This window comes from Brachyhypopomus gauderio, chromosome 3, assembly GCF_052324685.1.
Source record: "Brachyhypopomus gauderio isolate BG-103 chromosome 3, BGAUD_0.2, whole genome shotgun sequence".
In the NCBI taxonomy this organism is placed as follows: domain Eukaryota; kingdom Metazoa; phylum Chordata; class Actinopteri; order Gymnotiformes; family Hypopomidae; genus Brachyhypopomus; species Brachyhypopomus gauderio.
The window spans coordinates 232063-250042 of record NC_135213.1 but is presented as its reverse complement, the minus strand read 5'-3'; the positions used below and the strand labels follow the sequence as shown (position 1 = coordinate 250042).

The window sequence follows — 17980 nt, the reverse complement described above, 5'->3', positions numbered from 1 at the left end:
GAGCTCTGCCTGTCTTTGGCCCATCTCAACATTTCTGAGTTCAAATAAAAAACCTTTGATCTGCACGTGTCTCTCCGACTTTGTAACGTTACAGCCTTCATATATGAACATGAAGCACAACATCACCGACAAATAAACAAACTCGTCGGCTGGTCAATATTAATATCTAATAATATTGAAATTAATATTGATAGCCAAACCACTTCCACACCACAGTCTTTCCCAGAGGTGTCAAGTCTTTTTCTTCTTCTTCTTCCGCTGCCCGCCGGCGGACTCCACCCGTCCCCGCTGCCCGCCGGTAGACTCCACTGGTTCCCGCTGCCCAACAGCCATTCCCACCGGTTCCGACCGCCTGTGTGCGTTCCCTCCTGCCTCGCCCTGGTCCTGTCCGGTGTCCCCTTGTCCCTTGTCCTGGTTATAGTGTCGTGTCCCTGCCCAATTCTCTGCCAGTCTCCACGTCTCCTCCCTTTGCCGTGCCCCAGGTTCCACGTCCCGTTTTTCCTAGTCCTGTTCCTTTGGTCGGTCCTGTGATGTCCGCTGTCCCTCGCCATGCCCTGTGGTTCCCTGTCTTGTCCTAGTGCCTTGTTTCCCTGTCTCCCATCTTGTCAGCCCTTGCATGCCCAGGAGTGGCATGCTTAGAGGGGAGTACTGTCACATAGGGCTACGCCCCCCCTCTTCTAGCTGTCACTCCAGTTCCCTGTTCCTTGTCCCTGTGTTGGTCCCTGCTTGTCATTAGTTGTCATGGTTTTTGTCATGTTATTTCGTGAGTTTGCTCAGTTTGTTCTTATTGTTCATTCTAGCGTTTGTTCCTGTCTGTTATGTTACCCTGCCTTGTTTTGTTCTTGCCCCTAGAGTCATTATGCCCATTTATCTTTCCTATTCGGACTGCTTACCTATTATGACCCATGCCTACTTTAACGATTATGGAATTCCCCTTAATAAATCTCGCTCTCCTAATCGTTTGTGTCTGCCTCCTCACTCCCCAGCGCATGCTGCGTTACATATACTTTAAGTAGTTTTGAAACCAGTACATTTACTTTAGTAAAGAGTAATACTTCGACTTCTACATAAGTATTTTTAAACCCTAGTATCTACCCAAGTAATGAATGTGAATATTTTTGGCACCTTTGGTCTTTCCACTTTTATAAACTATTTCGTCTGCTTTATTATCGCTTGCCGAAGCTTGTTCAGTCACATTTGTATTGTGGTCAGCAATACTAATTTTGTAGCTTGTAACTAACATAGGCTGCTGTTGCTGAGCACCGGCTGCTTGAACATGGTGGACGTCATTGGTCACTGCGTTTTGCTTTTCAGCTCTGCTTGAATTGCAATAAACTAACAGCAGTGCCCCGTATGAACATTGTAGTGTTGTAAATAGTGTTTATCGAAATAATAAAAATGTGTTTAAAAATCATATAACTGTTATTGAAAAATTTTCTATCACAATATATATTGATATTGAGTTATTGTCCAGCCCTAAAGTCAGAGTTAATCTATCCCTATAGACATCTCCCCTGCTTTTTGCATACTTATTTTGCTTTGTTTACTTCTTGACTTACTTCTTGACTTATGTTTACTTGTAATCATACCTGTTTACTTACAAAATGTGCCCTCCTCACTTATTTTACCTGTACTCTTAGTTACTTCTTACTGAACTATTTATTTAAATGTACAAAAATGTACATGTAAGAACTGCTTGAATGCACCTCATGAATTGTGACATGTAGACTTGAAGTCTACGCATACAGTCGTTGCTCAGCCAGTCTCTCCTCATCGGTCTCGTGCTGCGTTATTGGTGTCTCATCACCATTCTCTTTCTCTCTCTCCTCCTTTACTTATTTGAGTACTTACCTTCTGCGCTGCTTCCTGGCCTCTATGAAGTTTTCCACCCGCTGTTATATTCCTGTTCAGTTCTGCTTTTATTTTGGGAGGGGTCTCCCTCAGCATTCGACTGCCTCTCTCTCTCTCTCTCTCTCTCTCTCTCTCTCTCTCTCTCTCTCTCTCTCTCTCTCTCTCTCTCACTATTTAAGCGATCTCAATTATTATTATTGTATACTGTACGAGGCGGCACTTGGGTCCACACCCCTTTCTACTAATCACGTAGTGGTTTCGTTCTCTGAACCCCACCACGTCACACAGACATAAAGAATACTCACATATATACCTGAAGAATGCACACATATAGAGCTTATGAATTGTGACATAGACCTGAGAAATGCATAAATATAGAGCTGATGAATAATCACATATAGACCTGAAGAATGCAAACATATAGAGTTGATCAATACTCACATATAGACCTAATGGGCGCACACATATAGAGATGATGAATACTCACATATAGACCTGATGAATGCATAAATATGACTGCATATATAAAGGTGTAAAGGCTGTTGTCAGAGGTTACACTTTGATTTCAGAGGTTATTGTTCTATTCCCAGCAGAACAGGAGAAAGAGGAGAACACTGGAGCTGCCGACCATAGCAGCTCAAAGGAGAATGTAGCTCCTCCTAGAGCTCCCCCTGGAGAGAAGAGCCTGGAGCAGACAATTATCCAGCACAGGTTGGGGATGTGGGAACTTTTATCAGTAGTACTCACATACATTAATTAAAATGTTCTGCTTATTAAAGTGTTGGCTTGCATCAGTTCATAATGACACAAATACAGGAAGTTCCTGTTTAACATACAATCCTTCACCATGTTCATCATAGTAAATAATAGTTTCTATTTGTTATATACAAACCGGATTCCAAAAAATTTGGGACACTAAACAAATTGTGAATAAAAACTAAATGCAATGATGTGGAGATGGCAAATGTTAATATTTTATTCGTAATAGAACATGGATGACAGATCAAAAGTTTAATCTGAGTAAATGTAACATTTTAAAGGAAAAATATGTTGATTCAAAATTTCACAGTGTCAACAAATTACCAAAAAAAGGAAATTGAGCATATAACAAAGAGCTGGAAGACCTATTAACACTAATTAGGTCAATTTACAACATGATTTGGTATAAAAAGAGCTTCTCAGAGTGTCAGTGTCTCTCTGAAGCCAAGATGGTAAGAAAATCACCAATTCCACCATTGTTGCGCAGCATAAAATAGCAAAGACTTTTAAGTTATCATCATCAACCGTGCATAACATCATCAAAAGATTCAGAGAATCTGGAACTATCGCTGTGTGTAAGTGTCAAAGCCGTAAAACTCTACTGGATGCTTGTGATCTCCGGGCCCTTAAACGTTACTACACCTCAAACAGGAATGCCACTGTCAAGGAAATAACAGAATGGGTTCAGGAATATTTCCAGAAAGCATTGTCAGTGAACACAATCCACCATGCCATCCGCATGTGGCATTGCCAGCTGAAACTCTACAGTGCAAAGAGGAAGCCATTTCTAAGCAAGCTCCACAAGCTCAGACGTTTGCACTAGACCAGGGGTCATATAAAATGGAGTGTGGCAAAATGGAAGATTGTTCTGTGGTCAAATGAGACGCTACAAAGGTTCTTTAGAGACCACTGGGACACCATATCATCCAGACCAGAGAGGACAAGGAAAACCCAAGCTGTTATCAACGCTCCGTTCAGAAGCCTGCATCACTGATGGTATGGGGTTGCATGAGTGCTTGTGGCATGGGCAGCTTGCATGTCTGGAAAGGCACCATTAATGCAGAGAACTATGTTCAGGTTCTAGAACATCATCTGCTCCCATCTAGACGTCATCTCTTTCAGGGAAGACCCTGCATTTTTCAACAAGATAATGCCAGACCACATTCTGCAGCAATCACAACATCGTGGCTACATAGGAGAAGGGTCCGAGTACTGAAATGGCCAGCCTGCAGTCCAGATCTTTCACCTATAGAGAGCTTGAGAAACTGGTCTCCTCTGTCCCCAGACATCTGTTGAGTATTGTAAGAAGAAGGGGGATGCCACACAGTGGTAAAATGGACTTGTCCCAACTTTTTTGGGATTTGTTGATGCCATGAAATTTTGAAACTAAATATTTTTCCCTTAAAATGATGCATTCTCTCAGTTTAAACTTTTGATCTGTGATTTGTATTCTGAATGGCACCTCCACATCATTGCATTCAGTTTTTATTCACAATTTGTTTAGTGTACTAACTTTTTTGGAATCCGATTTGTAACAGTGATATATCTAAAAATGATACAATGGTACAGATTATTCTATCTACATAATATTCCACTGGGGTGAATGAAAGACATCTAATGCTGTCTAGGTTCATCCACTTTTCTTATGTTTTCAAGATGGTTTTCATTTTATGGTTACTCTGCAGACACATTGATATTATTTATCGTTGTGAGTGCTGCTTGAACAGCCTTCTCCACCATGTTCAATCTCCAGGATTATAGGCTTTCAAAACACCTGGCCCAAACTGGAGAAGTGGTTTGGAGACAAACAGAAAATCTTAGTGAAGATCATTGCAGAGGTGGATGAGGATACACTCTTCAAGAATGTGGAAACTGTTCTGTTCAACACCATAATGGCTGTAGGAAAAGGTTAACATACATTGTTCTTAATATAAAATTATGTCTGATCTTACATGACTTAAAAGGCAAAACCTTTTTAACTGATAAACAGTGATGGTCATAAACAGTGAATGTGAATTAATCTTGCAGGTAACACAGATGCAGAGGACAGTGTAAAGGCTAGTGATGACGATGCCTACTTGACTGCACCTCAGCAAACAGCACCTGAGTCAGACATCAAACATCCCCATTCCAAATCCAGTTCCAGCTCTCTTAAAGGTCAGCTTTCCTCTCCTAAAGGTCAGCTTTGCTCTGCTATCAGACCTCCAGTTTTACTCTGCTACTGATCTTTAAGATCTTCCTCTTTGCAGAATTTAGCATCACCCCATCCTGAAGGTCTAGCCCCACTTCCTGTACCTCTTCCTGTTGGATGCTCTTGAGAACACTGGGAAGCTGAATTTAAATTCAGTCTCAACATTTCCTCAGGAGCAAGAAATACAGAAGAGACCAGTATAGCCATTATATAACCTTCACATGACCAATGACTATTGCAGGACCAAAGGTCATTACATGAGCAATGATCATTACATGACCACTACATGGTCCACTACATAGGGCAGTCTGGTGGTTCTTGTGACCGGAGGGTTGTGGGTTTGATTCCCAGGCCCCAGGACATGAGTGAAATGTCCTTGAGCAAGGCACTTAACCCCAACTGCTCCCTGGGCGCCGGAGTAGGGCTGGGCAGGTGTGCACCACAGCCCCCTAGTGATCCCTACTGTGTGTGTGCTCTCACTGCACAGATGGGTAAATGCAGAGGACAAATTTTGATTGGGGTGAAAATCACAATTGACAAATATGGCATGTTTATGGTTTTTTTTATTTTTTACATGACCAATGACCCCACATTACCAATGATTGTTACATGACTAATAACCATTACATGACCAATAACCATTACATTCTTTATAGTGCTGGACCTTTATGTTCCTTAGTTATTGTAATGCAGTCAGAACTAGACAAGTACACCAGACTTTAAATAACTCCGTGTAATGCAGTCAGGACTAGTCAAGTACATCAGACTGTAAAAACTCACTGTAATGCAGTCAGGACTAGACTAGTACACCAGACTGTAAACAACTCACTGAAATACAATCAGGAGACTCTGCTGTGAAATTGTTATAACACTCTCCACTGTCTGCTGTGATGATATTCTTAAACATCCCCCACTGTCTGTTGTGACATAATTATTATAACACCCCCCACTGTCTGCTCTGACAGTATTGTTATAACACCACCAATGACAGCTGTGACAGTATTGTTATAACACCCCCCAATGTCAGCTGTGCCAGTATTGTTATAACACCCCCCAATGTCAGCTGTGCCAGTATTGTTATAACTCTCTCACTCTCTGCTCTGACAGTATTGTTATAACTCCTATTCTCTGGACTGTTGCAGGCCATTCCAGGCAAGCATCAGCTTCCTCACCGATGTCTGTAGATGCTCCTCCCCCAGATGCAGACTGGGAGTACGTTGATGAGCCGCTTGCCAAGGTGCCAGTGCAGGCAGTGACCACAGCTCACCTCAAGAGAGTCCTCTTGAGCAGCCTGTGAACATTCTCACTCTGTGCGCTATTCTGCAGGAGATCCCAGAGTATCTGCTGCCGTACTGGGAGAACACATGCAGCTCATATGTCTCGAACATTAAAACTGTAATGCAAAACCTGCGCAATGAACGGAACCTCATTATACATCACCTGTACAACATCAGGTAAGACATCATCACACATCACCTGTACAACAACAGGTAAGACATCATCACACATCACCTGTACAACATCAGGTAAGACATCATTGCACATCACCTGTACAACAACAGGTAAGACATTATCATACATCTGTAACATCATGTAAGATATCTTTATGCATTACCTCTATTACATCAGGTAAGAGATCACCTGTACATCATCACATGGTTGTATTTATTTTTCTTTCCCACTTTTTGCATGGGTGTGTATGTGTGTATTGGTGCAGAGAGGATTTTAGGCAGTACCTCCAGAGGCCTGACCTCAAACAAGAATTTGTATGTGTGTGGCAGCGTGACTATAACAGCCTTCCCGATGACATGAGGCAGGATGAGGAGACCAAAGCAGAGCTGCACCAGAGGCTGAACGTGAGACTCACACTCAGTACTCATCCCCTACAATTCAGTACACACACTCAGTACTCATCCCCTACAATTCAGTACTCACACTCAGTACTCATCTCATCCCCTACAATTCAGTACTCACACTCAGTACTCATCCCCTACCATTCAGTACTCACACTCAGTACTCATCCTTTACAACACAGTACTCACACTCAGTACAACACGGTACTCACAGTACAACACGGTACATCCCCTACAATACAGTACTCACTCAGTACTCATCCTTTACAACACAGTACTCACACTCAGTACAACATGGTACTCACACTCAGTATTCATCCCCTACAATATAGTATTCACACTCAGAACAACACAGTTCTCGCACTCAGTATTTATCCCCTACAACACAGTTGTAACGCAGTGTATGCGGACACAAACGCTGAGGAGAGTGAGATTTATTAAGGGGAATTCCATAATCGCGGTCGTAGTGACAGGCAAGGGTCGTATCGGGAGGGCAGTAAAAAAAAGTTATATGCCAATGAATAAAGATTTTTTGAAAAAGCAGTTTTCACAGTCAGTTGAAATGAGATCAGAAAGGTGTTTAACTTTTGATATTGTCACGTAGGGCTACGCCCCCTCCCCTAGCTGTCACTCCGGATTCCCTGTTCCTTGTGTCTTTGTTCCCTGCTCCTTGATCCTACCGTGTTGTCTGTTTCTATGGTTTCCCCATGTCTGCCACGCCCGTGTCGTTATTGGCTTCACCTGTTTCTAGTTTAGTCCCATGTATTTATAGTCCTTGTATTTCCCATATCGGTATTGGTTGTTTTGTGCCTTGGTTCCGTTTGCCTTATGCCGTTGCTATCTGTTTTGTCTTCATCGTGAGTATTCATAGTTCAGTGTGTGTTTCTGCCTATTCGTTGTTTCCCCTGCCTTGTTTTGTACAGTACTCACACTCAGTAAAACATAGTACTCACTCTCAGTACAACGCAGTACTCACACTCAGTACTCATCCCCTACAATACATTACTCACACTCAGTACTCATCCTCTACAATACAACAAATCCGATTTGCAAATAATTTTATGTAAATTGCTTTATTGAACTTCTAAATAGACATTGCATGTATAGATTCGTGTGTGTGTGTGTGTGTGTGTGTGTGTGTGTGTGTGTGTGTGTGTGTAGGATCTGAAGGAACGTCTCTGGGACATCTGTGATAAGAGGAAGGAAGAAGCAAAACAAGAGAGAGCAGGAGTTATAGGAGACAGCTGGCTGGAAGACCACACAGCTCTTCTCATCAACCACTACTCCACTCTAATGCAGGTAATACACACACACACACACACACACACTGTAACGCGGGGTGTACAGACCGGTACACACCGCGTAAGAAAATGAAGGGAGTATTGAACCCAAATGCCATTAGGAACCAATTGGGATAAATGCTTATAATTAGGACTGTGTGTATGAAATAAGCACACGCAAACAAAACGAAAGTCACTCTGCATACACACACCATAGCAAAACGAAACTCAAAAATGACGCGGAAAACTCGACGTGCAAAATAAATCAAACCGTGACCACACGGGAGAAAAAATAACAAAGACAACGGAAAGAACGCGGAATAACTTCAACGCGTGAAAATGGAACTAAGGACGCCAGGGGAAGACTGGCAGCAGGCGAATGCCTCAACAAAACAAAACCCTTCCCAAAATAAGAGTAACCGATAGGAAGAGATATAGCTGGGGGAAAACTTGAGAAGGGCCAGTAAGAGGCGCAGGAGGTAGACACTCAAATAAGTAATAGGTAAGTGAGAGAAATAAAAGGTGGCGAGACACCTTACCAGACAAAGTGGAGAAGGGCTGACAACATACCGGTATGACCAAAACGAATCAGCAGTGATCCGTTTCACCAAGCTTCCTTAAGAAGCCCTAGAAACGGCTGAAACGGATCACCGCTGATTGCGCCCAGCGAGTCTAGGACTGACTCGGGTGCCTCTTGTGGAGGTAGAAGGCGTGGCATCCGAGCCAGCCCTGACAGAACCCCCCCCCAGGCCCGAGACCCCGCGGGCCCAGGGCAACAGCACTGTCATGGCGGAAGTCACGAATAAGGGGCCGATCGACATTGCAAGAGGCGGGGACCCAGGAACGTTCCTCTGGTCCGTAACCCGCCCAGTCCACCAGGTACTGGTCCTGACCCCGAACACGGCGTTGGTCCAACAACCAGCTAACAGTGTATACCGGGCCCCCATCGACCATGCGGGGGGCCGGCGGAGCCGGAGCACGAGGCATGCCACACAGAACTGGGCGGAGACGGGAGACATGGAACACAGGATGGACCCACATGGAAGGAAGAAGCAACAGCCGGTAAGAAACTGGATTTATCCGCCTGTCAACCTTGAAAGGACCTAGATACCGAGGGGCCAACTTCCTGGTCCCACCCCGAACCGGCAAGTTCTTGGCGGACAACCAAACTCGCTGCCCGGGGCGAAAGGACAAGGCCGGGATACACCGCTTATCCGTGCTGCGGTGGTATCCAGCAGAGGCGGACAACAAGGCTTTGCGAGCCTTACGCCAAGCCAATCAACATCGCCGCACTAAGGCCCGGGCTCCCGGAACCGCCACGTCCTTCTCCTGGTCAGCAAACATGGGAGGCACGTATCCGTAGAGGCATTCAAAAGGCGACATGCCAAGTGCAGAGTGCCATAAGGTGTTGTGGGCGTACTCTGCCCACAAGAGCTGGTCAGACCAGGAGGATGGATTAGAGGACGCCAGGCACCTGAGCGTTTGCTCAAGGTCCTGGTTGGTCCTCTCCATCTGACCATTGGTTTGGGGATGAAACCCCGAAGAAAGACTGGCCTTGGCGCCCAACAGAGTCAAGAAAGCTCCCCAGAACCGACTCGTGAACTGCGGCCCCCTATCGGACACCACGTCAGAAGGGAAACCGTGGTACCTGACGATGTTATGAAGAAATAGAGAAGCCATGTCACGAGCGGATGGGAGTTTAGGCAGGGCCAGAAACCTCGCTACTTTAGAGAAGCGGTCAACGATAACCAGGATAGCAGTGTTACCCCGAGAGGGGGGCAACCCAGTAATGAAATCTAGGGCCACATGAGTCCAGGGCCTAGATGGGATAGGGAGAGGACGCAGCAGACCGGATGGTCTGACGTGAGAGGCTTTATTACGGGCGCACGTCCCGCAAGCCGAAACATAATTCCCCACCTCCTGGTCCATCCTGGACCACCAGAACCATCGTTTAAGGAGCTCAAGGGTGCGACGTGCTCCCAGGTGAACAGCAAAGGGGGAGTCATGACCTCATTTCATCACTTTCCTCAATGATGGGTGCACGTAAAGGACTGGGAACCCCACTAGGATCAGGATTACGAGTAAATGACCGCTTAACAGCAGCCTCGACGTCCCACTGAATGGGAGCCAATATCTTAGATGGAGGTATAACGGTGCTTGGTTCGACCGAATTGGGCAGCACCTCCCACTGGCGAGACAGCGCATTGGGTTTCGTGTTTTTGATGCCAGGCCGATAGGAGAGAGTGACAAAGTGAGAAAGAGTGAGAAAAGCGACCATCTGGCCTGTCTCGGATTAAGATGCTTGGCCTGCTGCAGATAGGCCAAATTCTTATGATCCGTCCACACCAGAAACGGTTCTTTGGCCCCCTCCAACCAATGTCTCCATTCTTCTAATGCCAGCTTAACAGCCAACAATTCTTTGTCGCCAACATCATAGTTTCTCTCAGCAGGTGTCATGCGGTGAGAAAAATAGGCGCACAGATGAAGTTTCAGCGGGGTGCCTCATCGTTGGGAGAGGATGGCACCTACCCCATAATCGGCGGCGTCAACCTCTACAATAAATGGCAAGTCAGGGTCAGGCATACGCAGAACCGGCTCGGAGGTGAACTGCTTTTTTAGCCTCTCAAAGGATTCTTGGGCCTCCAGGGACCACACAAACGGACCTGGGGTTTTCTTGGTGAAAGTTAATGAGTGGAGCCGCCAGAGTATTGAACCCCTTAATGAAGCTGCGATAGAAATTAGCAAAACCCAGGAACCGCTGGACTTGGCGTAGGGAAGAAGGAGTCGGCCATTGGGTGACGGCCCGAATTTTGGATGGATCCATAGCAAGAGTGTTGGGTGCTATTCTATATCCTAAGAAAGCTACTTCTTGGATATGGAAGAGCGATTTCTCCAACTTAACGTATATAAGTGATTGTCGTGCAAGAGTTGGAGGATTTGCCTTACATGTTTGGTGTGTTCTGACAGAGAATTGCTATATATGAGGATGTCATCCAGGTAGACGAAGGCATACCTGTCTAGGGCTTCTCTGAAAACTTCATTTATAAACCGCTGGAAAACTGCAGGTGCGTTCATTAAGCCAAACGGCATCACTACATATTCGTAATGACCCGACGGGGTAATAAAAGGCGGTCTTCCACTCATCCCCCTCTCTGATTCTAACCAGGTTGTAAGCACTGCGAAGGTCTAACTTAGTAAATATGGTTGCCTTTTGTAGTGCTTCAAAAGCTGTGGCCATGAGGGGTAACGGGTGGCGGTCTTTGATGGTCACCTTATTGAGACCACGATAGTCAATACATAGCCTCAACCCACCATCTTTCTTCCCTACAAAGAAGAAGCCAGCACCGGCGGGTGATGTTGAGGGACGAATAAAACCTGCAGCAAGCGCTTCCTTAATATAATCTTCCATAGTCTTGCGCTCAGGGACAGCCAGAGAAAAGAGACGGCCCCTGGGAGGGCTCGTCCCAGGTAACAAGTCTATGGTCATATCATAAGCTCAGTGAGGAGGGAGAAAGCCAGCCTTTTGCTTACTGAATACCTCCGCAAGATCATGATAGTCAGTAGGAACCTGCTTAAGATCCACAAGTTCGAGCGGAGAGTTAGTAGGAGCACCAAGCCTTATCTTAAAACAGGTCTCCTTGCAGATCTAACTCCAGTTTCTCACAGTGCGAGACAGCCAGTCGACTTCCGGGTTATGTCTTTGTAACCGGGGAAATCCTAAGATAAGACACATTTGAGGAGCACTGATAACGTAAAATGTGATCTGCTCGTGATACCCTCCTATGCTCATTTCGATGGGCACTGTTTGTTTGGCCACCCCCCAGAACTCAAACTCCGCCCGTCTACAGCAGCCACGTTGAGAGGTCTGTCGAGGTCGATTAGGGGTATGTCTAAGTCTTTGACGAGGGAGGCGTCTATGAAGCTGGCTGTGGCCCCCGAGTCAATAAAAGCCATCATACGTTTTCTCTCTGACCCCCTCCATGACAGAGAAACGTGCACAAACAGGCCGTTACTGGGAGGATTAGAAATTGAACCCGTCAGTGCCTCCCTATTCACTGGCGGGTTGGCCCTTTTCCCTGAAGCTCGGGACATTTGGACCGCTGGTGCCCTCCCCCACCACAGTATAAGCACCTGCCTTCCTGGCGACGTGCTTGTCTTTCTAGACGTGATAGCCGTGTATGGCCTATCTGCATGGGTTGAGGGTCACTACTGGATTCGGGAGGTTCAGAGACGCGTGACTGGTTTTTTATTGATGCAATGTCATGTTGATGTTGTTGTTTAGCACATCTACATTCGCGACACCGGTTGTCAAGACGCACTGAGAGTGTTATCAGAGTGTCAAGATCGGCCGGAGGGTCACGGAGTGCTAGTTCATCTTTCAATTCTTCGGATAGCCCTTCCTGATATATGGTTATGAGCGCCTCTGAACCCCAACCACTCTCTGATGCCAGCGTTCTGAATTCCAGCGAATATTCAGCAACTGACAGTTTTCCTTGACGCAGCTTAAGTAAACGCGTACCAACAACTCCTCCTGACGATGGGTGATAGAACACACTTTTTATGGCGTTAGAAAAATGTTCATATGAGGAACAGATTTCTGTCTGCTTCTCCCAAATGGACGTGGCCCAAGCTAACGCTTTGTCAGATAGCAGTGCCACAACATAGGCTATCTTGGAACGATATGTCAGGAAACGTGAAGGTTGTTGCTCAAATATGAGAGAGCACTGTAAAAGAAAGCCTCGACACCCATCAGGATTCCCTGAGTAGTGAGCTGGAGGCGGTAACACTGGTTCGGAATGACTCGCGGTGGCATGAGCTGTAACAGCGTTAACTGGAGGGGAATTAGTAGGAACAGGACGTGAGCTACTCAGTGTTTGTAATGTAGCTGTGATGTTGGTGATTTGTTCCATGACTTGGCGGAGTATGTGATCATGATTTTCTAGTGTCCCTAGTTTGTCCCTGGTTTACAAGTGCAGCTTTTAATGCTGCAGCGTCCTGAAATCCGGCTAGGTTCATGTTAAAGGCTGATTCGTTCTGTAACGCGGGGTGTACAGACCGGTGTAATGAAGGGAGTATTGAACCCAAATGCCGTTAGGAACCAATTGGGATAAATGCTTATAATTAGGACTGTGTGTATGAAATAAGCACACGCGAACAAAATGAAAGTCACTCTGCATACACACACCGTAGCAAAACGAAACTCAAAAATGACGCGGAAAACTCGACGCGCAAAATAAATCAAACCGTGAACACACGGGAGAGAAAATAACAAAGACAACGGAAAGAACGCGGACGCCAGGGGAAAACTGGCAGCAGGCGAACGCCGCAACAAAACAAAACCCTTCCCAAAATAAAAGAGTAACCGATAGGAAGAGAGATAGCTGGGGGGAAACTTGAGAAGGGCCAGTAAGAGGAGCAGGAGGTAGACACTCGAATAAGTAATAGGTAAGTGAGAGAGATAAAGGTGGTGAGACACCTTACAACGAAATGCAACACCAGACAAAGCGGAGAAGGGCTGACAGCGTACCGTTATGACCAAAACGAATCAGCAGTGATCTGTTTCACCAAGCTTCCTTAAGAAGCCCTAGAAACGGCTGAAACGGATCACCGCTGATTGCACCCAGCGAGTCTAGGACTGACTCGGGTGCCTCTTGTGGAGGTAGAAGGCGTGGCATCCGAGCCAGCCCTGACACACACACACACACACACACAGCTGTTCTCATCAACCACTACTCCACTCTAATGCAGGTAACACACATCACACACACACACACACACACACACACACACACACACACACACACAATTGTTCTCATCAACCACTACTCATCTCCAAAAATACACAGATCATACAACTTAGGTTTTCAGTTATGCACACTTTTTGATGCAGGAACTATGAGATGGTGTGTGTGTGTGTGTGTGTGTGTGTGTGTGTGTGTGTGTGTGTGTGTGTGTGTGTGTGTGTGTGTGTGTGTGTGTGTGTGTGTGTGTGTGTAGATTGAGATTGACAGGTTTCAGGACACCATGCATGTGTTGAGAGATTATTACTCAGGTATGCACAGACGCGTGTTACCTGAAGCAGCACCTGACTTCACCTGCATCCCAATGCTCGACATCCTGGATGACAATGGCAACCAGATAGACAGGACCAAAAGGCAAACCCCATCCCATAATACCACACTAAGGTTTCCATAATACATAAGACACTCTGCTCTATGGGGGGTGGAGTGATGCTCTGTGGGGGGTGGGGTTCTCTATGATTGGTCTTGTGATGCTCTGTGGGAGTGGGGTTTTCTGATTGGTGGGGTGATACTCTGTGGGGGGTGATGTAAGATACTCAGAGTTTTGATGTGATTGTGTTGAATTTTGCAGATCCTCTTCACCTTCAGAGAGAATCACAAGGAGTGCTGGTAAAAAAGACCTTGAAGCAGAAGAAAAGAAGAAAACCAAAGTGTATGTTTGTGTGTGTGTGTGTGTGTGTGTGTGTGTGTGTGTGTGTGTGTGTGTGTGCGTGCGTGTGTGTGTGTACATGAGTGTGAGTTCAGGAGTACAGGTTCAGATGTGCATGTTCAGTTGTATAGTCACAATCACAATCATATCAAATAGCCATGAAGTGTGTATGAATGCTATCTAAACAAAACATCTAGTGCTTTGAAAAGATCAAATTTTCATGTGAACAGTGTGTGCATGTATGATAGGTATAAAACAATGTGTGTGTTGTGTGTGCATGCATGTGTAAGTAACAGGTGTTTGCACGTGTGTGGGTGTGTGTATGTTTGTGTGTGTGCATGTAGAGTTCCTCTGGTTCCACGCAGACCCCCCTCTACTGACTCCATACAGAAAGGCCTCATCTTCTCTGATGAGAAACTACTGCAGGATATCTATCACACTGCTCTCACTGCCATTACTAGCATGGTAACAACTGTGTGTGTGTGTGTGTGTGTGTGTGTGTGTGTGTGTGTGTGTGTTGTTTGCGTATGTATATATGTGTGTGTTTGTCTTGATTGTGTGTGTTGTTTGCATGTGTATAAATGTGTGTGTGTGTGTGTGTGTGTGTGTGTGTGTGTGTGTGTGTATACGTGTGTGTGTATCTTGATTTATTTGCATGTATGTGTGTTTGTTTGCATGTGTATACAATTGTGTGTGTGCATGTGTATACATTTGTGTGTGTGTTTGCATGTATGTGTGTATGTGTGTGTGTTTACCTGTTTGTGTGTGTGTGTGTGTGTGTGTGGTAGACATTAGCTGAAGTCCAGCAGTGGGGGTGTGAGGAGCAGACAGAGGTGCAACAGCATTTGGAGAGAGAGCGAGTACATCGTCAGTCTCTGGCCTCAGCCACCACGCCCAGCTCTGCCAAGGACAAGAAGAAAGCAGGCAAGAAGAAAGGTGCTTACCATTGATCTCCACCAGAGGGCACTGCATCACATCACATATCTACATTGCAAACAGATTTTCTTCACACATACTTTTGAGCCACAGTCTATCAGGGACCTGAGAATCATGCTCACAGGATGTATGTGTGTGTGTGTGTGTGTGTGTGTGTGTGTGTGTGTGTGTGTGTGTGTGTGTGTGTGTGTGTGTGTGTGTGTGTGTGTGTGTGTGTACATTTACATTTACATTCATGGCATTTGGCAGACGCCCTTATCCAGAGCGACTTACATTTTTATCTCATTTTTTTATACAAGTGAGCAGTTGAGGGTTAAGGGCCTTGCTCAGGGGTACCTCAGTCATGGCCTCAGGTCTGGAAATCGAACCCACGACCCTCCGGTCACAAGACTAGTTCCCTAACCACCAGGCCATGACTGCCTTGTGTGTGTGTTGCAGGACCACCGTCCCCAACCCAGGAGACCAGTCCTCCACCCCCACTAGTGGAGGATGCTGAGGAGGTTGAGCGAAGAGCAGTGAAAAGTAGAATCAGTCGGGAATACAGATCTGCACTACAGCACGAGGGTACACACACACACACACACACACACACACACACACACACTAACCCTAATAAGACAAGAATACAGATCTGCACTGCAGCATGAGGGTAGACACACACACACACACTAACCCTGTCAGATGGATCTGCATTTTCTTGTCACACTCCTGTGACTCCTATGGCCTAGAGATGTATGATTACACTACTGACATTTCACTTCAGGGGTTATGGCTTAGACACATCTGATTGCACTACCAATACTTCACAAAAGTTGCAAAATACAAGTCAAGTCATGAGTTTTTAGGCTAACGTCCAAGTCAAGTCTCAAGTCAATACCAGGATAACCTTAGGGACAGGAGATGGAAAATAACTATTTTATATATTAGCTGTGCTGATGGATAAGAGGCTAGTATAAACTAAACAAACCTATGTGGGTGTGTTTTCATGTGCCCTTATGAAGTTCGAGTGGTTGTTCCAGTGTCTTTGTTTTCCACATTCTTTACACGTTGTCGTCCTTCAGTTGTGTCCAAGAATTTTAAACTCCCTGTAGCCAAAGGCTTCATGTGCGGTACTCCAGCTGAAGACATGACACCCTTGTTTGTTTACGTTTGACACTTCCCTGCAATTTCCTGTTTGCATTAAGCGATGTTGTGATACAGTATGTCACAAGAAAAGGGGCTACGTCTCAAATCACCAAAAAACAAAAGCAAGGAATAGTAGCAAAATAAACATACAAAGAAAGTATTTTTTTTCTATAATTTTCACAAACAGCACCTGGATAATGGACTAAATCTTATTGTTCACAGGTTATTTTAGACCAGTCCGAGTTAAGTTGGGAGTCATTAAGAACAAATTTCAAGTGAAGTCTTTTTGTAGGCGACTTAAGTCTGACTTCGATTCCAGTCGCTCACTCAAGAGGCCATTTCTGCACTGTAGACATGTCTGATTACACTGCTGACATTTTGATCCATAGGCTGACCTATGGGCTTGTTGCACCAGCCCCATGTCAATTTGGTCCACACACACACACACACACACACACACACACACACACACACACACACACACACACATACATGCATTCATATACACACCCAGTCTGGTAGGCTTATATGATATGGCAGAATAGACCTCATATACACACATTACATGGATATGCCTCCATGGATTTTTTTTGTGTTTTCGTAGCTACATGATCCTAGAAGCTATAGTGATCCACAAAAACCCCTATGGAATGTATAAATGGCAGGACCCAGATACCCTTGCCTGGATCAGGGTTACCAGGGCCTCACCCTGGAGGCAGGCCTGGAGGAGGGGCTCCATGACGAGAGACTGGTGGCCAGGTCTTTACCCATGGGGTTTGGCTGGGCACAGCCCGAAGTAGACACATGGGTCCTCTCTCCCATGGGCCCACCAAATGTGGGAGAGGTAGTACTAGGGGCCTGGTGCATTTTGGATTAGGCAGTGGCCAAAGGCGGAGGCCTTGGCGTTCTTACTGAAGCTGGCTCTTGAGACATGAAACGTAAGCTCACTAGTTGGGAAGAAACCTGAGCTGGTGCGCAATACCAACTAGGTATAGTTGGGCTCACCTCATACACAGTTTGGGTTCTGTAACCATTTTTCTCTCGAGAGGCTGGACTTTATTCTTTTCTGGAGTTGCCCTTGGTGAAAGGTGGAGGGCAGGAGTGGGCTTACTCATAGCCCCCTGGCTCAGTGTTGGGGTTTTGCCCAGTAGACGTGAAGGTTGCTTCCCTGCACTGACTGTTGTTTGTACTTGCCAAATGGCAGTTCGGAGTGCCCGGCCTTCTTGGGGTCCTTGGAAGGGATACCGGAAGGTGCCCCTTCTGGGGATCCCATTGTTCTACTGGGGGACTTCGGTGCCCATGTGGGCAATGACAGTAGGACCTGGAAGTGTGTGATCGGGAGGAACGGCCTCCCCTATTTGAACCCAAGTGGTGTTCTGTTATTGGACTTCTGTGCATGCCACAGTCTGTCCATAAATAACACCATGTTTGAGCACCAAGGTGTCCATACGTGCACACAGTGCATCGGGACACCTTAGGTCGCAGTTTGATCGACTTTGTAGTCATATTGACAGAGCTGTCAACAGAGCTGTCAA

The 17980-nt window shown here is 45.8% G+C and overlaps 1 protein-coding gene across 10 annotated transcripts in view; it reads left to right on the top strand.

Moving 5' to 3' along the window:
- The window catches only part of spef2 (sperm flagellar 2), a 49493-nt gene that overhangs the window by 21974 nt on the left and 9539 nt on the right, over positions 1-17980 (top strand). For 8 of the 10 annotated variants that reach the window (XM_076998685.1, XM_076998689.1, XM_076998686.1 and 5 more), the window contains 12 exons: positions 2442-2562; positions 4364-4518; positions 4639-4788; positions 5944-6038; positions 6128-6255; positions 6519-6657; positions 7816-7953; positions 13932-14089; positions 14307-14387; positions 14729-14849; positions 15173-15320; positions 15759-15884. In XM_076998685.1, coding sequence (XP_076854800.1) covers positions 2442-2562; positions 4364-4518; positions 4639-4788; positions 5944-6038; positions 6128-6255; positions 6519-6657; positions 7816-7953; positions 13932-14089; positions 14307-14387; positions 14729-14849; positions 15173-15320; positions 15759-15884 — 1560 coding nt within the window. The remainder of the gene's footprint in view (positions 1-2441; positions 2563-4363; positions 4519-4638; positions 4789-5943; positions 6039-6127; positions 6256-6518; positions 6658-7815; positions 7954-13931; positions 14090-14306; positions 14388-14728; positions 14850-15172; positions 15321-15758; positions 15885-17980) is intronic. The other 2 variants (XM_076998682.1, XM_076998688.1) reach the window with 2 other exon arrangements.